General features: G+C 40.6%; 1 protein-coding gene across 1 annotated transcript in view; it reads right to left on the reverse strand.

Moving 5' to 3' along the window:
- imp3 (IMP U3 small nucleolar ribonucleoprotein 3) overlaps positions 1-22,646 on the reverse strand; it is a 236,431-nt gene that overhangs the window by 66,008 nt on the left and 147,777 nt on the right. Inside the window, exon 5 of the mRNA XM_048540071.2 lies at positions 8,690-8,741. Within this exon, the coding sequence (XP_048396028.1) occupies positions 8,690-8,741 (52 nt within the window). The remainder of the gene's footprint in view (positions 1-8,689; positions 8,742-22,646) is intronic.

Genomic DNA, 22,646 nt, shown 5'->3' on the forward strand with positions numbered 1-22,646 from the left:
CGAGGAGTGCGATGGGATCTTATTGAAATATATAGAATTCTGAAGGGGCTTGACAGGGTAAATGCTGAGAGAATGAAGGGGTTTTAAATTTAAGACTGAGAATGGGGAGGAATTTCATTTCTCAGCTTGTCTTTGGAACTCTTTGCCACAGAGAGCTGTGGGAGCACAGTCCTTGTGTATTTTTAAGGTTGAGGTCGATAGATTCTTGATTAGTTGGGGAATCAACGGTGACAGGGAAAAGGCAGAAAAATGAGGTGTGTCAGATCAGATACGATTCTATTGAATAGCAGAGCAGAGTTGAGGGGCAGAATGTTTATCTTGTTCCCATTTCTTCTGATTTTATTTAAACTGATTTGTAAAAGAAGCGAGGGTGTTGTCATAAAAAAAAATTTTTTAATGCAGTATGAAATGCACTGCCTACAAGTGTGGTGGAGACAGGTTTATTTGAGGCATTCAAGAGGACACTAGATAATCATATGGACTGAAATAGTATGCAAGGACATGGAGAGAAAGCAAGAGATTGACACTAAATAATGAAGCTCGTTCAGCTCTATGGATCAATTTGCCTCCTTCTGCGCCATAACAATTCTGGGATTCTGTAAAAATTGTTACGAAAATCATTCCACTTTTTATCTGTTCGGAAATTTTCATTTTCACCACCATCCCAGGTTTTATTTGGCCAATTATTATCCAACTCAAAAGCCTGTTCCCATTCATCCCCATATTCTCTGATCCTTTTAGTGCTAGATGCTATATCGGTCGGTAACTAGTGGTGTTCCACTTGGGGGCCAGTCTTAGGTCCTTTGTGTTTGTAGTAAACATAAATGATCTGGAGGTAACTGTGGGTGGTCTGATAAACAAGTTTGCTGATGACACAAAGATTGGCAGAGATGTTGACAGTGCCAATGATTGTGAAAGTATACAACAGGATATAGACAGACTGGCAACTTGGTCACAGAAATGGGAAATGGAGTTTAATCCAGACACATGTGAGGTGATGCATTCTGGAGGATTAAACGTAGGTGTGAATTGTATTGTAAATGGCAGAACCCTTAGGAATACTAACATTCAGACAGATCTGGGCATGCAGATTCACAGTTCCCTGAAAGTGACAACATGGGTAGTCAAGGAGATTAAGAAGGCATATGGATTGCTTGCCTTCATCGCCCCACGCATGGAGTACAAGAGTTGGCAAAACACGTTGCAGCTATATGAAACCCTTGTTAGGCCACATTTAGAGTACTGTGTGCAATTTTGGTCACCACACTACCAGAAGAATGTGGAAGCTTTGGAGAGGATACAGAGAAGGTTCACCAGGATGTTGCCTGGTCTCCAGGGCATTGACTATGAGGAAAGGTTTAAAACGACCAGGATTGTCTTCACTGGAAAGACGGCAGCTGAGAGGACGCCTGATAGCGGTCTACAAAACAATTAGAGGCATAGGTAGGGTGGATAGTCAGAGAAGTTTTCCCAGGGTTGAAGTTTCAAATACAAGGGGACACAGGTTCAAGGTCAGAGTGGGAAAGTTTAAGGGAGATGTGCGAGGAAAGTTTTTCATGTAGACAGTGGTAGCAGACTGGAATGCACTACCAGAAGAGGTGGCGGAAGCGGGTACACTGAAGACATTTAAAAGGCACCTAGATGGGTACATGAATAGGGAGGGAATAGAGGGATATGGATCAAAAAAATGGCAGGTTTGTTTTTAGATTAATTAGGGTATCATGGCTGGCACTAGCTTGGAGAGCCAAAGGGCCTGTTCCTGTGCTGTACTTTTTCATTTGATCATTTTTGTTTAATATTTTTTTAAAAACCTGTTTTGGATTATAATGCCCGAGTGAATGGTGAGAAGTCAGCCACATGTGACTGAGATGTACATGTGTGTGGAGATAGACAGGACAAAATCATGTTCAAACTTTACAGTTCATAGCTCAGTCAAATAGGCTATTCTCACACAAGGTCTCAACTGAAAAGTGATCATTTGGAGAAGAAATTAGAGGGCTCATGACACTACCAGAGTATACATCCATGAAATCACTGGATTTGGGAGCAGCAGGGAAGAAAAGTGCCAACAGGATGAAGAACTCATTCCTGATGAAATCTTCTTACTTTCAGTTTTTTGCATGATTAAAATTCCTGTCACTACTAATTGATCTGAATTAAAATGGAGGGAAGCATGAAAGACAGGAAACTGAATTACATCAACTGTTAACTTGCTTTCAAAGCATCCGAAGTACAAACACTATAAATTTAATGTTCAGGAGAAAGTAAAATTTAACTCAGTAATACATCAGTAAAGTCTACAACAAAATACATTATGACATCTTACATGAATAGAACTACTCATCAATTCTTAATGTCAACAAACAGTCAAAATGAAGACACTATAAGAAGAAATATTCCATGCTTCATCCCTGCTTCTGATAGAAAACCTTATTTTTAAAAATTTGTTGATGGGACGTGAGTGCTGCTGATGCTGGAGGACTTCCAAGCCTATCTGTGAAGTGTATACCAAACTCAAATGCTCTGGTGGAGACTTTTTAATTGCTTGCCATTTCATTTCTACTCGAAACAAACTTCCTCTGGCACTGCCTGGCTTTACTTTCTATACACACAGTGCTCTTTCAATAAACCATGCAAAAAAAAACAAATTAATTAAACAAACAAAATAAATAGCCATTTTGGGCACCATTACCTAAAACAAAACTAAATCATCAAATTAAAATAGATTCTGAAAGAACTCTACAGGGTCACCAAGTCACCCTTTATTTTCACATGGAAAGTCCTTGCCTTTGGCACAGCCTTATCAGAGTCAGCACCCAGAATGCAAGAATCTTCGGCACTCCATTTTTCAACTTTCAGCTTGTGCTCCCTTATTGGACCAGAATAATAGCCCCAATCAGGAAATTCACTCTCTAGTATTCTACATGTGGCCTCGTCAATGTGATCACAACATGACGTCCCAACTCCTGTACTCAGTGTTCTGACCAGTGAAGATCTAGACAGAGATTGTGTTTTTTGCTAAGGTTCATTCCGAACAGCTACGTGACACAAGATTCTGTGCTATACAGTCTGTTCCCTGGGATGCACACCAGGACAAACATTGACTGTGCTTGGAAGGCCATCAGCTTGGTAAAAAAAAATGCTCTTGGTCTGCTCGAAAGTTGTTAGCTTTCCAGTGCAAAGAGTTGTCTTGATCGAGTGTTGCAATCTGGCATGTTCCAAAGCCCGTGACTAAAGGAATGCACAAAAACTTGGCTCAACCGCTGTCAAGATACAGCAGGGAAAGTACACTAAGGTCTTTCTGCCAAAGTATGATGCAGGCTATTCAGTTGTCAGACTCTCTTATTGCCTGGTCAAACAGATGAGGGAGGACACCACTTTGATTGGGATAACACATCCATCCTAGGACTAGCCAAACAGAGACACGCACGAGAATTCCTAGAAGCATGGCATTCCAACCGGAACTCCATCAACAAACACATTGATTTGGAGCCAATCTGCCATCCCCTGAGAAAAAGAACAGGAAATGACATCAACAACCCAAGGAAACCTAACCAGATAAATAGAAAGCGGGACATAACACCAGCGCTTTGTCGGAGGCTCACTGATGATGTTGCCTAGAATGGTGACAAAACGTCTGAAAACTAACCTTCCAGCTCAGCGAGCAAACTCACATCCAGAACCTCAACCTGAGCTACGAATCTTCCCAAAACTCACAAGAAAGCTCATGTTAGGATGAGATGTGAAGGCTCAGTTAGGGCACTTGAGGGCTACAAGGTAGCCAGGAAAGACCTAAAGAGAGAGCTCAGAAGAGCCAGGAGGAGACATGAGAAGTTGTTGGCGGATAGGATCAGGGTAAACCCAAAGGCTTTCTATAGGTATTTAAGGAATAAAACAATGACGAAAGTAAGATTAGGCCCAATCAAGGATAGTAGTGGTAAGTTGTGTGTGGAGTCAGATGAGATAGGGGAAGCGCTAAATGAATATTTTTCAACAGTATTCACTCTAGAAAACGACAATGTTGTCGAGGAGAATACTGAGATGCAGCATACTAGACTAGGTGGGATTGAGGTTCACATGGAAGAGGTATTAGAAATCCTTCAGAAGGTGAAGATAGATAAGTCCCCTGGACCGGATGGGATTTATCCTTGGATCCTGTGGGAAGCCAGGGAGGAGACTGCCGAGCCTTTGGCATTGATCTTTAACTCATCATTGTCTACAGGAATAGTGCCAGACGACTGGAGGGTAGTAAATGTGGTTCCGCTGGTCAAGAAGGGGAGTAGAGATAACCCTGGTAATTATAGACTAGTGAGCCTTACCTCAGTTGTTGGTAAAGTGTTGGAAAAGATTATAAGGGACAGGATTTATAATCATCTAGAAAAGAATAAATTGATTAGGGATAGTCAGCACGGTTTTGTGAAGGGAAGGTCGTGCCTCACAAACCTTACTGAGTTCTTTGAGAAGGTGACCAAACAGGTAGATGAGAGTAAACCGGCTGATGTGGTGTATATGGATTTCAGCAAGGCGTTCGATAATGTTCCCCACAATAGTCGAAAAATGCGGAGGAATGGAATTGTAGGAGATAAAGCAGTTTGGATCAGAAATTGGCTTGCTGAAAGAAGACAGAGGGTGGTTGTTGATGGGAAATGTTCATCCTGGAGACCAGTTACTAGTGGTGTACCGCAAGGGTCAGTGTTGGGTCCACTGCTGTTTGTCATTTTATCAATGACCTGGATGAGGGCGTAGAAGGATGGGTTAGTAAATTTGCAGACGACACTAAGGTCGGTGGAGTTGTGGATAGTAACGAAGGATGCTGTAGGTTGCAGAGAGACATAGATAAGCTGCAGAGCTGGGCTGAGAGGTGGCAAATGGAGTTTAATGCAGACAAGTGTGAGGTGATGCATTTTGGTAGGAGTACCAGAAGGCAAAGTACAGGGCTAATGGTAAGATTCTTAGTAGTGTAGAAGAACAGAGAGATCTCAGTGTCCATGCACACAGATCCTTGAAAGTTGCCACCCAGGTTTACAGGGCTAAGAAGGCATACAGTGTTTTAGCTTTTATTAATAGAGGGATCGAGTTCCAGAACCAAGAGGCTATGCTGCAGGTGTACAAAACTCTGGTGCGGCCGCGCTTGGAGTATTGCATACAGTTCTGGTCACCACATTATAAGGAGGATGTGGAAGCTTTGGAAAGGGTGCAGAGGAGATTTACTAGCATGTTGCCTGGTATGGAGGGAGGGCCTTATGAGGAAAGGCTGAGGGACCTGAGGCTGTTTTCATTAGAGAGAAGAAGGTTGAGAGGTGACTTAATAGAAACATATAAAATAATCAGAGGGTTAGATAGGGTGGATAGGGAGAGCCTTTTTCCTAGGATGGTGATGGTGAGCACGAGGGGCATAGCTTTAAATTGAGGGGTGAAAGATATAGGACAGATGTCAGAGGTAGTTTCCTTACTCAGAGAGTAGGAAGGGAATGGAACGCCTTGCCTGCAACAGTAGTAGATTCGCCAACTTTAGGTACATTTAAGTCGTTATTCGATAAGCATATGGACGTACATGGAATAGTGTAGGTTAGATGGGCTTGAGATCGGTCTGACAGGTCGGCACAACATCACGGCCCAAAGGGCCTGTACTGCGCTGTAATGTTCTATGTTCTATGTTCCCAAATGATCCCAAAATGACACCACTCCCGTTTAACTAGGTTGTCTAGACCACCAGCTAAATATCACACTTGCACAAATTGTTCACTTAACATGTCAAATAAAGAAACAAGGAACATTTCCCAATTCTAAAACCTGACATTTTTAACAAATATCCTTTGTTTGGTTCCAGTGCAGTTCTGGTGCACAATAAGCTTTCTCCCCATCCTAGTAAATAGTAGGATAGTAAAATGTAGGGTATGCAGAGGAGATTGATCTTAGTAGGATAATAGGTCAGCTCAACATTGTGGGCTGAAGGGCCCGGACTGTGCTGTACTGTTCTATGTTCTACGTTCTCTCTTTCTAACTCAGAGCAACATGACCTTCACTGCCTCTCTGAAACTGTTTATTTCGTAGTGCAATACAGCAGCTGTGCATTGCAGATCTTTGTTCATTTGAAACGGGGATGAGATTGCCCAAACTTATCCCACTAGGCTTTGTGCAGCTGTTAAAACAGTAGACATTTCCATTCCATCCAGACGAGTTGCAAATCCAAACCCGACAGAAACCGACAATGTCCTAAGACGTTGTGCCATCAAGTTAATCCAACCCTCCCTCACCCCACAGTTAAGAACAAACCATCCTTTCAATCCAAAATTTCACAAATTTTTGTGCTACCTCACATCTTAGTATGTGCAATTCAGTATCCAAGGTTTTAGCAATTGGGATTATGTGGATAATAAATGTGGTTTCTAAATTATTTCCAGGAAGAAACCCTTTTTTTGGTCAGAGTGCCAACAATTTGGGAATAAGAGGAGGCTGGCTCCAGCCGTATAAGAGCACACAGAAGTTGAGAAGAAAACAATACATTAAACATGGGAAGTAAACAGAGCACAAAGTCAGAATGATACAAAGAAGGAAGCATCCTTTGCAGCACTCACCAACCTATAAAACATGCTGCAGCAATAGTGAGATTATATGGGAATTTTTTAAATATAAGGCTGTATTTAATACAAGTACAGCAATTATATCCAGAACAAAATATATACTAATGATACATCACTGAATTCTTATCTTCTTTAATCCAGGTGTATCTTGAGCATTGACATTGTGCTATCATTATCACAAATCACCTACCTTTGTGCTACTTTTAAAGCAGCAAGCATTTTGAATATTTGCCTGGATTAAAAAAATGATTTTAACCATAAATCTACATCATTCCTTGATAAAGATCCATTATCATGGATTTGGGTAAATATTTCATATTTTTACTCTATCAATAAATAGTCCTTACAGAGATCAAGTTTATTCATGTTTAGATGGATTGGAGTTTCAGCTTCACAATGTCTCAGTGAATTAATGTGCCACACCACATTGGATCGAAGTTTTGTGGTTGGTTCACATCAGATGAATTCTCGAAAGATTACAAGAGAAGTACGACAGTTGGCCTCAAAAAACCCTGAGAAAATTACTCAGTACTGCTGCTCCTCATCACTACCCAATGCTTCCATTAAAAAGTATAAATATGGATCTCTGGTGAAAACACAACGGAACTATTATACAAACAACTTCCAGGGCTTTAATATCCAGGCTTGCATATGGAAATGGCAATTTGCGAACATGTGGTAGATTAATTTCCATGTTCACTCAGCCCAAATCCAGCAAAAGTTAGCACATTTAAAAAGGAACGGCCAAAAAACCAAAAAAAATCACGGCCAAAGCTTTTCAGGGGAAATAAAATTTATTCTACACAGTCAAAAAATATTATACTGGTAGAAGCACCTCCAATCAACAATAATTTGTGGCATTTCATACAGCAGCGTTACTCAAGCGAAACACCCTGACAGCAGCATTATAAAATCTAATTTGACACACAGCCACGTAAGGAGTGGGAAAGCTGACCAAAAGTTTTTAAACAAAGGTTTTAAGGAGCGTCTGAAAGCAACAGAGAGGCATGTACATTTCATGAGGGACTTAGAGAGCTTCAGGCTATGGCAGCTGAAGGTATAGTTACCAACAGTGGAGTCAATAAAATTCAAGATGAACAAGCAATCATAGCTCTTGGAGTGCAGATATCTAAGAGTTTTATTGGCAAAGGACATTACAGCGATTGAGTGAGGCAAGACTATGGAAGAAAGTAGGGGCTCAATCAGATTATAAAATCAAGGTGTTGTTCCATCAGACGTTCATGTACAGAGCAGAGGGTAGGAGAGTGTGGAATGAGCAGGTCCTGGCGTGTATAAGGGCACAGCAACAAAGTTTTGAACGGCCTTAAGTCGATGCAGAGTGGAAGATGGGCAACAGCCATCTGTGCATCAGGAAAGACAAAGGGTTACAAAGACATGATCAAGGTTTCAGCAGCATTGCCGTCAGCCAATGTGGTAAATTTGTTTGTGGTGATGCTTTACATGTGATCAGAAGCTCAGAGGGTCAAATATAATATTAAAGATGTGAACAGACGCAGTCGGCCTTAGGCAGTTGTTAATTGCAATTCTGTAATTGCGGAATACAATTAGTGATCAGGGAACAAAGCTTTCAATAAAGGTCCAAAGACAACGTCGGGGAAGCCCTGGAGAAGCACCTGACAAGAGTGAGCTTTTCATTAATAACAGCAGCCAAATTTAAATTCAGAAAGGCAAGATATATGGTCACAGTGTTTTGGGAATAAGGTTGAGGGAGCAGGAAGAGTATCTCATGAGCAACATGAGCTAAGAAAGGGCATGAGATGTGATAGGCAAGAAGTGATAAAGATGAGATTTCAAGGCTTGGCACGGATGAATCTTGCAACACAGACACGTTGGTGGGCTAGGAAAAGAAGATCTCCTTTAGGAACAGGAACATTTTCTTACCTTGGGTGTGCCAGCAGTTTTGCATAACAAAACTTACACTAAAATTGCCTTTACTTGAATTTTACAAAACAAAAGATAAAATTAAACTGTGTCGCACAAATGGGGTGAAAAGATCCCATGAAGGATTGGAAAAGTTACAAAAAGTGTTTAGAACGTCAGCTCAAAATGAAAGGAACAGATCATTTTTAAAAATCACTGCTTACCTTGTCACCAGGAAGGCTGGATCAGTTACTACTTCTGGTCCAACTCGCACATCTGACACAGAAAGTTAAGAAATCATTGGACTGAGATTCACTGAGAGAGTACCACATTCAATTAACAAACCAACGCATTGCTTTGTCTCCGGTTATGTTGTTCTGCATCTTGCACAAGTTAATTCTTATTTAGGTTTATTTTATTATTGAAAATGTCATGGGTATTAATTTTCATGGAATAAGGAATAAAACCAACCACTGCAATTCAAAAATCAATGATAAAAATTCTGAAATACAATACAATGTAAACAAACTTTGACTTGGTCAACATGAATCTGCAGTTCCAACTATGGTGAATGACAATCTTTACATATTGCATATTTTTGATATCTTAGAAAAAAGGATATAAACGCAACTTATGGTCCCCCAACAAGGTTCTCAGGTGCAAGACAATTCCTTCCACCCCTAAAGCAGCTACTTCAATTCTGCATAATGCACAAAACATTAAACAAAGCGCAGTAATCATAAAACCAACCCTGTAGATTAACATAATTTGTTAGAAAACATACCATTCCTCTGAAAGCAGGGCTGACACTAACTTATGATCTGAAGATGCCCATCATGGAGAGACAGTGATGTGAGGCTGAAGTAACAAGCAAGTAGGGCAAGGAAATACAAATTGAAATTAGTAGAGCTGTCTAAGTTGTTAAGTCTCAGAGATGATGAAACATATATTGAGCATTTCACTGATCATTTATATTTATTTTGATAAAAACATTTGAGCTTAACAGTAATATTTGCCAGTGCAATCTTGCAAGATTCTGCTCCTTGGAGACACGAGAAAAGATACTCATCTTCAGTCAGGTCAAGCAACAGCTGTAAAGCAACTTTGCCTCAGTCTCAGCTAGCAACTATGACTTTGCAGTTAGCTTCTCCAAGGCAAGGCTAACTTGAAGGGAAGTCAAATAAAGTTAAAATTTTGTCCTCTATTTGGCACAGTCTGAATGGTTTTGCTGCTCTATTGTCAAAAGTCTTAAAAATCAGGAATCACTGTTTTACTTCAGCCATGTGCATGCTTTAACCTGAAGGTGTGAGGTCAATTTATTCTGTCGATTAATCCTGTGAGAAAGCAGCTCAATACAAACCTTGGATTGAGCCTGTATTACTCACTGCCCTTATTTATTTTTTGATGCTTTCATGGGAATGGGCCTGAATGTATTGCCTTTGAAAGGATTGGCTTGCAAAGAGATTGCAGAGAACAGTGATGAGTCACAAGTAGGCCAGGCTTGACAAGGATGTCAGATTTCCTTCCCTAAAGGATATTAATAAACCAGGGCAAGTTTATGACAACCAATGGTGGTTTCATCGTCACTGTTAATGAGATAAGCTTTTTTAATACTAGATTCTGTTATTTTCTAATCAACCTGCTTAAAGACTACACATGTCTGGTGCAGGTGGGACTTGAACCTAGGCCTGCTTAATCAGGGATACAGGCACTACAACTTTGTCACAAGAATCCCTAATAATTCAATACTTTATTAATTAAATTTAAATTCCATCAGTTGCCATGTGGGATTTGTCAGGGTCTCTGTATTATTAGTCCATGCTACACCCACCATCTCTTTAATAAGCTTTCAGATGAAACACAGAAGCTTTCAATTGTTAAAGCCAATTTGAGTTTTTTTTTAAAAAAATGGATAACCTCCTTTGTGCATTCATTTTCAAGAGATCGCAATGATTCTCATGCAGGACCAGTTGAGTGGCAGATCAGGGAAACAAGTCTTGCAAACAATTGCTCTGTAGTGTCTAGGGATGTACAGGCTAGGTGGATTAGGCATGGGAAATGCAGGATTACAGGGATAGGGTAGGGAGAAGAGACTGGGTGGGCCACTGTTCAGAGGTTCAGTGTGGAACCGATAGGCTGAATGGCCTGCTTCCCCTGTAGGGATTCTATGATCATTTTTACTGAGCTACATCTGATACATACATCACCTACAATAGGTTGGCAAGGAAGTAGTTACCAAGTTTTATCATTGTCAAGGAACAAAAAGAGTCTTACACAATTTAAACATTTGCAAATGAAATCTGCATTTTATTCCTGTTTCTCCAGTTCTTCCACAAACAAGACAAAAGGCAGATTTGCACTAGTTCGCTGTCTGTGGTTCTTTAATGAAATGTATGACTTCTTTCAAAATAAACATAAACAGCTGGTTTTCCCGCACAGAGATACTGGCTGGCTTGCGTGTGCACCCACACTCTCACACGCAAACATTTATGTACCCAATCACCCTCAATTTACATGTGAAAACTTGTTCATGGGCGGTGTTACCTTGGAAAAATAACCACAGCGCTCAACACTGAATCAGCAAACATCCCCACCTGGGGAACTACAGCCTTACTTCGAACATGGACAAAAGAGATGAATTCCAGAGGTAAGGAGAGAGTGACAGCCCTTGACATCAGAGTTGTATTCAATCGAGTGTGGCATCAAGGAGTCGAAGCAAGACTGGAATCAATAGGTATTAAGAGTCAAAATCTCTACTGGTTGGAATCATATTAGGCATATAGGAAGATGATTGTGGTTGTTGGAGGTCAATCATCAGAGTTGTAGGACATCTCTGCAGGAGCTCCTGAGGGTAGTGTCCTAGGCCCAAACATCTTCAGCTGCTTCGCCAATGACCTTCCCTCCATCATATGCTCAGAAGTGGGGATGCTCACCAATGATTGCACAATGTTCAGCACCGTTCAGAATTCCTCAGATACTGAAGTAGTCCATGTTCAAATGATTGAAGATCTGACAATGTCCAGGTTTGGGCTGAGAAGTGGCAAATAACATTCATGCAACACAAAAGCCAGGCAATGACTACCTCCAATATGAGACAATCAAACCATCATTCCTTGACATTCAATGGCATTATACCTGAATTCCTACGACCAACATCCTCAGGGTTTTTGCTAACCAGAAACTCAATTACACTTTCCATATAAATACAGCGGTTACAACAGCAGGTCAAAGGCTAAGATACTGCTGATAAATTCACCTCCTGACTCCCCAGAGCCTGCCCACCATCTACAAGACACAAGTCAGCAATGTGATGGAATATTCCCCATTTCCCTGGATTAGTGCAACCCCAACAATACTCAAGAAGCTTGACATCACCCAGCACAAAGCAGCTCGTCTGACTGGCACATCTACATACATTCACTCCCTCCATGACTGATGCTCAGTAGCAGCAGAACGTAGTGTCTCGAAGATGCACTGCAGAAATTCACCAAAGATCCTTAGACACCACCTACAACCTACAACCTCTTCCATCTAGAAGGGCAAGGGCAGCAGATACATGGGAACATCACCCCCTGCAAGTTCCCCTCCAAGCCACACACCATCTTGACTTGGAAATATATCACCATTCTCTCACTATCACTGTCTAAATCATGGAAATTCCTCCCTCACAGCAATCTGTAGCCAACTACAGCATGGGAACTCTGCAGCAGTTCAAGGCAGCAGCTCACCACCAACTTTTCAAGGGCAACTGGGGAATGTTGGCCAATGGACAACATGGTGCTCAGTGGTTAGCACTGCTGCCTCACAGCACCAGAGACCCGGGTTCAATTCCACCCTTGGGTGACTGTCTGCAAGGAGTTTGCATGTTCTCCCGGTGTCTGTATGGATTGCCTCTGACTACTCCGGTTTCCTCCCACAGCCAGCTTAAATTGCTGGTATTGTCCAAGGATGTGTAGGCTAGGTGGACTAGTGATAGGAAATGTAGGATTACAAGAATAGAGCAGTGGGTGTGGGTCTGGGTGAGATGCTGTTTGGAGGGTCTGTGTGAACTTGAAGGACTGATATGTCTACAGTGTGGAAGGAGACCATCTATGATTCGAACCAGTGACACCCAATCCCACAAGTGAATTAATAAAAAGGTTAATATGATACTTGAAATAGCTTTTCAAAAAATTCACTCTCAAAATTGAGCATACTGTATATGCCAATGGCTCTATTAAAGATAGCAAATAGTCCTAAACATCATCTTTCATCTCTGGAAAGCACCTACTGTCATAGTACGGCTCTCTGGAAGTAGTTGCCCTGCAGTATCTTAGCAGAGGAATGACTGTTGATTGGGTGGCTGACAAGGGTATCGCACACGTGCAAGCCCTGTCCTGTCTTCATTGGAAGCTGTGTATCTGCACTTCTAAGCAGAACTGTTTGAACTGTGATCAGGAGTCAGGACCTTGACTAACTTGGTAGAAAGGGGTCATTCAACTACCCAGTCAAAACCACGCAGATCAGCTCAGGCACACGATGCCTAAAACTAAATTAGTAACTTGCTTCAATATTTCCCAATTGGTATGATCCTTAATGGTGGGTAAATGTCACTCCACTGAGGGATGTGTGTCTGGTGTTAGCATTCCTATCCCTGGGCCAGAATATTCAGGTTTAAGTATCCCGTAACAAGACAAAACTATTTGATTAAAATTAAACACCAAGGCAAAAGTCATTTTCCAGGGGATGGCTCTCATTAATAAAGTTCAGCAAAATGAGCAGCACATTACATTTGATGAATGCACCAAATAATGTTAGAACGTTAGAACGTCAGAACGTCAGGACGTCAGGACTGCCAATATTGGAGAATGCTACAGCAATATGGTCTGTCAAGAATCTAAATCAATAAATGCTCCATACATCCAAGTGTCGAATATATACATGTACAATTAGATTATATTGTTAAACCAGTTTAAAATTTACTCCTTATCCATCAGTTATAATCATAGAAATCTTGAAAACAATCTTATGCTGTGCTAATTTACTTAAAGCTGAGGAGGCAGAGTGGTGTAGTGGTCTCGCAATCCAGAAACCAGGCTACTGTTCTCCAGAAATGATTTGCATTCCAACACGGCAGATGGTGAACTTAATTAATAAAAAGATGCTTGTTCCCACTCCAGTGGGTACACTCATTAGTCCACAAAGTTACAGTGCTTATGGGTGACTGCTAGTGGGTAAAATTGCTCACTACCTGACTAGGGAGCTGGCAGACACCTGGAACTTGTCCTATGAATCTATACTGAGGCAGTGGTATTATCTCTCAATTCAAAGTATAGACTTGCTACTCAATATAACAATGGGAACAGTCTGTCCCACAGAGCAGGCCAAGTCTAACGAATGCTCCTTAATCCTGAAATCGATTCTCTTCAAGTCAACGCCCAATTGCCTTTAGCATACTGTCGTGGAATTTGCAGCAATAGAAAGTCAACTAGTGGGACGGTGAGTGAGACAGCGAGGTAGATAGCCAGTGGGTCGACAAGGGGATAAGCAACAGCATGTCAAGGAGCTAATCAGAGAGTTGGCAAAGAGGCAGCCATCAGTGCGGTGGTGGAGACAGCCACAGTCAGCGTACTTCCCCTTCCACTTCCAGATGATGACAATAGCACTGACTTCCCTTTCAAATGTATTGACAGAAGGTACACAACAATTAAAAAAATTGGACCACAAAGATAGTCAAATGGTGACCACAAAACCATTGCCAATTGTCATAAAAACCCATCTGATTCACTCATGTCCTTTAGATAAGGAAAAGCTGCCTTATTTGTCCCGCCCAAGTGCACTGGCTCACATTTATCTGGATTGAATTCCATTTACTTCTGATTAGCCTATCTGACCAGTATGTCTTGTAATCTAAGGCTATCGGGCTCTCTTTTGGCACCCATGTCGGAAAAACACTCCTTAACAATTACCTTTTGCCTTCTGCCACTTTGCTAATTGTGGATCCAATTTGTCAAATTTTCTTGGAACTCACGGGCTCTTAATCTTGCATCAGTGTCCAATGCAGGACCCTATTAAAAGCCTGGCTGAAGTCCGAATAGAATCTATCAAAAGTATTGCTCTCAACACACTGGGTCACCTCTTCAAAAAAATTCAATCAAGTTGGTCAGACAAGACCTCCCCTTAACAAAAACCATGCTTACTATTATTGATTAATCCTCACTTCTCAGAGTGCAGATTAATTCTGTCCCTCAGAATTGCTTCCAATACTTTTCACACCACTGTGGTCAGACTGATTTGCCTTAGATTCCTGGTTTATCCCCTGCTCCTTTCTTCAATAACAGTACCATATTGGTTGTCAACTATTCCTCTGACCCCTCTCCTGTGGCCAAAGATGAACTGAAAATTTTTACAAGCACCCCTGTTATTTCCTCCTTTGCCTCACTCAACAACCTGGGGTACATTTCCTCTACTTTTATCTACTTCTAAGCCTGCAGATCACTCAGAACCTGCTCTCTATGTTAATTTCTCTAGTTGTACTATAGACCTAGTACTACAGAATACCAAAGTATTCACTTAGAACCTGACCTACATCCTCTGGTTCCATATACAAAAAGACCATCGTGGTCCTTAGCAGGCCCTACTCTTTCCCGCATTATCCTTTAATACTTAATGTGCCAGTAACACAGCTTGGGTTGAGATGCACACACATTAGCTTTTGCACACAATTTGTACTAACGTGTTGTCAAAGTTGTTGGATACATACATTTACGTACATATGGTCCATCACTATGTTAGATTTGTAATGTTGATGAACTGTTGTGTTAATGAAGTTGACATGGACCCAGAAGTGTCAAAATACTGTACTGTGGCTACCAGAGCAGGTCAGTGACTAGAAATTTTGCAGCAAATAACTCATCTTTTGACTCAAAGTCTGTCCATCATCCACAAGGAACAAGTTAGGTGTGATTGGAATACTCTCCCACTTGCTTGGATGAATATAGCTCCAGCAACACTCAACAAGCTCAAAAACATCTGAGACTAAGTAGCCTGTTTGACTGGCACCCTACCTGCTGCATACAACACACTCTCCACCATTGATGTAAAATGGCAGTGGTGAGTACTATCTCCAAGATACACTGCAACAATGGCTTCTTAGGCAGCATTTTCCAAATCCCCATTCAGTTCACCAAAAGAACAGCAGCAGCCGATACAGGGCCATCACGCTACCTGCAAGCTACCCTCTATGCCACGTACCCTCTTGGGTGTGACTTAGGGCCACATCACCATCCAGCACTATCCTGTGAATGAATTTTTGAAAATACAGATATCCACACAAAGAATGGAAGCACTGGCTGATGTATCAAGGAAGTGCCTATTACAAAGGCTTATATAAATTACAAGATTAATTATTATTGACTGGAGAAAACTGCAACAAACCAAAGTGAGAACAAACTTGATCAGCCACAACCTTTCTATGCAAAAAAAAGTCATCTAAGTGTGTGGAGTCAAGATAAATAACACATTATGTTTTTAACTCCCAGTGGTAAGAGCTGGCTTGATCTCATTCAGACATTTCGTCACCATGCTGGGTGACTTCATCAGTGGATCGTCCGATGAAGCGATGTTATTCTTCTCTGCTTGGAATTTATACTGTCTGGTCCATTCTGGCCAGCAGTGTCACTTCAAGTTTTGATCAGTATGGGTTTGCATATGGGGTCCAATTCTAAATGTTTGTTGATTGCACGGTGGGCTGAGAACCATGTCTCTAGGAATTCTGTACGTGTATACTGAGACAATGAAGGCCATCAGTTTAACTGAGACAAGGTAACCATAGTAGCCCAAACCAAATACAGACACACACAGGGATTCCTAGCTTCAGTAACAAAGCTGGTGAGTTCAAAAACCAAAAATTGGTTGAGCCTTCTGGACCTGATACATCTCCCTCTTGAATGGCAATCAGGCCTTTAACTTGATTAAAATGTTATTTTAGCTGGCATTACAAATCAAACCTTTAAACCCCAAAACACTTAAAGCACAAATAATTTGAAACTGAGAATATACATCAAAAGCTTAAAGTAAAACTTAGCAAACAAGGCACAACCACAGCTTACTTTACCATTTTCAAAATTCACAGATTTAAAACAGACCTAAATTTCCCCAGGGGGAGTTTGCAGATGATGTTTCTTTTGTCACCATGATCTTATTGTTAACTACACTGAAGTGGGGCTTGGAGGTCAATTGCAGTAACTGGATAAACACAAGGTACAGTGAGCAATCACCTGTAGAAAACTGTGCTAACAGATTTTTAGTATGAGCACGCTGCAGTGAGACCGGTGTTGGAGCAGGAATAACTATAGCACTTAAATCAAACATCTCTGTGGATGGGAAGACTTGTGAAGTTAACATAAGACAAGGAATCAGTGGGCTCACCTATAATACCCATAGTCCAGGGCAGACGTATAAATAATGGATATGTTACCAAGCTGCTGAGGTCTATGGTCTTGTGTGAAATGACACTCAGAAGTGCAACAGCAGATGAGGATGTCTGACAAATCAGTCAGCATTGGTTCTTATGCCCCTTAGAGCTGTTGCTTTAACCCCATATATGTGTGCTAATTCCCATGAACGTTTCATCCTATTCTATCAGCCACCTAGCTCGTAAGTGTTGATACGATCTCTATTTTGCTCACTAACTCCAATAATATATTCCACAGCCCCACTATCCGCCACGTAAAGACAAGATTCTTCTGATCGCTGATCTAAATCTCTTACACTACTAAATCTCTGATCATAATGAAATTACCTCCCACTACAAACCACTTCACACAATCTGTGAGACACCAACTCCAGCAGCTCACATGTAATCTTTTGGTTTGGAAGAAAAACACAGAAATCCAAAACTGCAGCATTACTCATACTTCAGCACATGAGGATAACATCTACTTGGGGTCTCAGGGAATTCATAAGTGGTGAAGAGAAACCATTGATACAAAGCAATATGGACACTCTTCCTCTGGGTTCACCAAGTCTAACTTATTTGCAAACACACTGATCGCCAAAAACTGATGATTACCAGAGCACATTTTTAAATAAAAAGATGTCAATTCAGTTTAGTATCTATTTGCATAATTTCTTTGAATAGTTACAATTTGGAAGTAACATCAGTGGAATATCCTTTGAGTTGTTGAGCCTTTGCAGGATAAGCATACAAAACTGTAATTGAGAAATTAATTTTGGGTTAGGACATTACTTGATGGAAACTCTAAGTTGGTAGATCCAAAAACAGCAAATTTTTGCTTCCATTTCTAAAAGAAGCACCAAGTTAACATTTTTTTAAAAATCTGGACAGCTGTTTACAGCTGCAATTAGTTGACAGTGACTGCATTTATAAAGCAAAGCCACTGGGGTAATGAGTAATAGCTGCCGCATTCCAATTCAGCTTTTAAGACTGCTGTGCTTATTTTAACCTCCTCAGATTTCTCTATGCACCATGATAGTTTATGATAGCATCATGGGAGAACAGACTGGGATCTCTCACATTTTGTTCCACACATCCATGGTTTCTAGTGTACCGATGTTGCTGAAGATTATAAAAAGGAATAGTAAGGAATTTCTGTGCATATAGTGCTTAGAGTGCACCAAAGTAATTATAATCAAAAGACGGCATTTCAAGTTTTGCTCCATAAGAAAACACAGCAGGTAATTTGAACTCGGCACAATCCTTCAAGTAGAAAGTAAACGCATGACCATATAATCAGTTTTGGATGGTACTGATCTCCACAGCTGACTAGCTGATCGACACTCGCTATCTGGACTTGCACATGAAAAATGGCTATTTACGTTAAGCATGAGATATTGCTATGGCCCGTCTCCAGGTTGAGTCTGCATTATCAAGAGAGGGGAGTATAACAGAATGAAGATACAACTTATTGTCTTGTGAAGGTCTCCATAATTCGGCCTGTGTTTTCAGTCATCCAAGGCTCCTGAATCCAAACAATCCCTTAAGACCAAACACCAGGGCTGTAATGAGCTACTTCCTGTTTCCCATCCAGCAATATCACAGGAATTGAGTAGAGTGCACCAGACCTCTTATTTCTCAGCTCCCTACAGTCACACAGAGATGAACTTTCCAAAGACCATGCCAAAAGGAACTAAAAAAAGGCATTGTTCTCACTTTCTAAGCCCACTGAAGGAACTCAGAATAATCTAAAAATAGTCCATTATCATTTGGGAATAAGACTTATAGCATGGGAAGCTATAATTAAAAAGAATTTAAAAGCTTAACAAGCTTTATTATGGTCTCTGCCAAAACCAAATGGGTCATCATTTATATAAACAAACAGCTCAGCATTTCAACTCTGCATATCAAACATACTTAAAGAGTATGTACTTCTATCAATACTTCAAACTGTTCTCACAATTCATAAATCACTAGAATCAGGAAGGTGGGAGATGTTAAAACGATCCCCGTGACAATTATTCTTTGCATAGCAATAAATTCTTCAAAATCATCTGATATCAATAAAGCTGAGTCAATCATAATGCAGGTCATGAGATAAGCTTCAATAAACCGTGCTACAAACCTTTGTCGTAAACTCCATTGCAACCACTTTTTTTTGATCAGTCAGGGATTTGAAGTGCATCGAAACACATCAGCATATCCAAGAGGGACACATGCCACTTAATTGTGGATGGCTTTGCAAATTCTGAGGGATTCTCAAATGTATATTCACTAGTATTGAAAACAAAGGGAGGCCATCACCAGCTACAATAAACAACTGAGGAGATTAGTGGAACACTAACTTGAATTGTGCACATCAGGAAGAAAAATATCAAGGTCCTGAATGTTGCCATACTGCCAATCAGCAGAGTTTGCTATACTGGAAGTTGTTAATTGTCTCATATCTGGGTTCCACAAATCAAGAGCAATCTTTTTTGCAATGCTGAAATTAACATGCATGGTGTAAAATGTGTCACGTCTAAGCTCCGCAGAAGAATGTGAAACAACAGTGACCTAACTCAGAACAGCAAACTGCAAGTCTCCCATGTCTGCATCCTCAGTGCATTCATCTACATGAGAGAGACCTGGGCTGTATACACCAGACAGGAAGAAAAACCTGAAAGAGTTTCCACCTTTGCTATCCAGAGATAACCTTGGCATCTCTTAGAAAGAGAAAATCACCAGAGGCCCTGGAGGGTGCTAATTCCATGAGCTCAAATACATTTTAAGCCAATGCTATCTGCACTGACTCACTCATATTCTTTCGATGGATGACATACGTATGCCCAAAGAGATTCAGTACAGTGAACTGGTCAATGAACCACAACCTCCTCGGCATCCAGAGCTCTGCTAAAATGGGACATCTAGAAGTGAGATAAAGATAGCAGACATTGACACGGACAACAGGGAGCCAGTTACTGATGGGTGTGACTGCGAGAGGCTGATCGTGTAGAACGGCATTGAAATAAGAAGCTCAGCCTGTGACAAAGAAAGCCCAGAGAAAACAGATCAACGAAGGATGCACTCTCTCAAATTATTTCTGCAGTAAGTGCAACAGAGATTTCTTGCCAGAGTCAGGCTCCTGAGCCAGACCAGGCAATATCCATCAGAGTTCAGAAACCATCATCTGATGAGACACAAGGTTGCCAAAGACCAAGAATCTATTCAAATTTAAACTAAGATTACATAATTTACCACATCCATGAAAAACATTCTTCTTGTCTAATGTATCCATCCTATCCAAAATAGCATTAATATCCATGGTTGTATTTAACCAAATGCGAAGAGTTCCAGAACTCAAGACAGGTGTCCCAGTCCAGATCTCACTATTCTATCAACCATAAAAAGATGCCTGATACAAAGGGGATGGTTAAGTGTAATGAAGTCCCTGATACTCACTTTATAAGCAACGGTAATTTATTTAGCTAACATTGAACAAATCTACAGAATAACTAACAAACCAAACAATTTGACCCTTAATTACTAGCTATTCCTAAATAAAACAAAATTCTACTGGTATGCTGCTCGACCAAATACAAGTCCCACTGGCATAAAGCAAAGTGTTAAGAAAAAAAAATTAAAACTTACATCTCTCAAGATTACAGCCAGGATACATCTTCTAGAACGCTCTTTGCCTTCTCCACCATTTTCCATTCTGAATTCTTGTATCAGGAATATAGTACCTTCATTTAAAAGGTGCTTACTCTAAGAGCTAATAGATTACTGAGACAGCCTGTGAGCTTCTGTTCAGATGGTAGTTCGGTCTCACCCCGATTTTCAGATGTCCTCTTCTTTTATATCTTTGATGACCCATTAATTGGTTACAACATGATTGGTCCTGGGTTGTCAAAACCATCAGACTTAAATTTATCAGAGATAATGGGAACTGTAGATGCTGCAGAATCCGAGGTAACAAAGTGTAGAGCTGGATGAACACAGCAGGCCAACCAGCATCTTAGGAGCACAAATTAATTGGGTTTTGGTATTAAGGACCTGGTTTAAATTAAATTAATTGGCTAAATTCAAAACCTGTTGCCTTGGTAAAAATGCTGCTTTGCCACTAACAGTATAGCTAATTCTGATACAATGTTTCAATTTTAAGAACTCTATTTATCTGCTATTGCCTCCAAGCCTAGAAAAGTACATCGTCTTTTAAAGGGAACACACGCTCTTTCCCCCTGTCATTTTACAAACAAATTCTAATGTACTGCCTTCCAATCCACAGATACTAAACCCAACTTCGTCAGATGCCACAGTTTAATTTTAAGGCCAATCTGACCTCAAGAATAACTGCTGAGTCTTTGAATACAAGGTTTCTATTAGGTTGATGAAATCACTGGGAAGGTTTACTCAGTACAAAGCTTGTGTCCAAATGAACTGAACACTTCTAGAAGGTTAACAAAGACAACTGCTAGATCTTTACAGTTGTGTTTGGCTCTCTTTATGACGTTAAGCACAGCAATGTTCTCATTGCAAGAAGAAGCTGCCACAAGAAAACCCTTCGGTCTAGGGTTTATCTCTACTGTCTCACTCAGTCTTTTGGTCATGACCTTTGTAAAAAGCCAAAGGAGCATGGGAAATGTCATGATGCCAACAGCATGGGTTCAATTCCTACACCGGCTATGGTTACCATGAAGGACACTTCTCAGTCTCTCCCCTTGCCTGAGGCGTGGTGACCCTCAGGTTAAACCATCACAGATATCTCTCTCTAATGAGAGAGCAGCTCTGCTCTTTACTTTACCTTTCACTCGCATAATCTCTATAAAGGGAGACATGGCAATAATGAAATAATTTATTCCCTTCAAGGACAACATAAAAGCTAAATCACTGATGAGGTTGAACATTTCATAAAACGTATATCTTCAATTAGAATGAAGGAAATTTAGTATTCATTCCCTCTCTCTTTAAAGATACAATATTAGCTTTCAGTACTCTTCCTGGACACTGAGATCAGGCAGGGCACTACATAATGCAAGTATTCCTTTAGTTACTACTGGGGGAACATGAAAGCCAAGCCTAGCTTAACCTGGCATCCATACAAGTTACATTTTTTCAGCAAGAATGATTAAACAGCAATCAGAGCAAAAGCACAGTTGGTCAACATCAGCCCTCACCTCACTACCCACAAGGCATGGACACATAATCTAAACGGTTTTGAAAGTAGTTGCAACAAGTCAATCAGACCCATTTAGAATATGAGTCACCACAGATTGGAAAAACAAAACTGTCTCAAAGTTGCCCAACGCCAACTGACACAATGATTTTTAACAAGTGAGTCATTAGTGAGGCACAAAAATATAGATTTACCGTTTAAAAAAAAGAGCTGAGCTTCTTTCAGCTTCAGTACAAAAACTAGCTGAAGATGAGCAGAAAGATCAATTATTAAAACTAATGTTTGTTATTTTTCAAAAGAATTCACAGGAGTTCCAGTAACTTGCTACAAAACAACTGAAAACATGCCAGAGTTTAGCACTGCAAATATTTGAATTTACTCTGTTATTTAAAGGAGCTGTGGGTTCAGGTGTCCCAACTAAACTAGCAGCAAGTTATTGGTATAGTTGAATTGTACTCTCAAGTAAAGACTGCCAACACTCTCTGGAGTCCTGCCAACTGCTACTCAGGTCAAAAGGCATTGATTCACATTGCACATACAAGAGCAGAGATAATGGGGTGAAAAAGTTAGCAAAGGGCTTAGCACATGT

Source organism: Stegostoma tigrinum, chromosome 8, assembly GCF_030684315.1.
Source record: "Stegostoma tigrinum isolate sSteTig4 chromosome 8, sSteTig4.hap1, whole genome shotgun sequence".
In the NCBI taxonomy this organism is placed as follows: Eukaryota; Metazoa; Chordata; class Chondrichthyes; order Orectolobiformes; family Stegostomatidae; genus Stegostoma; species Stegostoma tigrinum.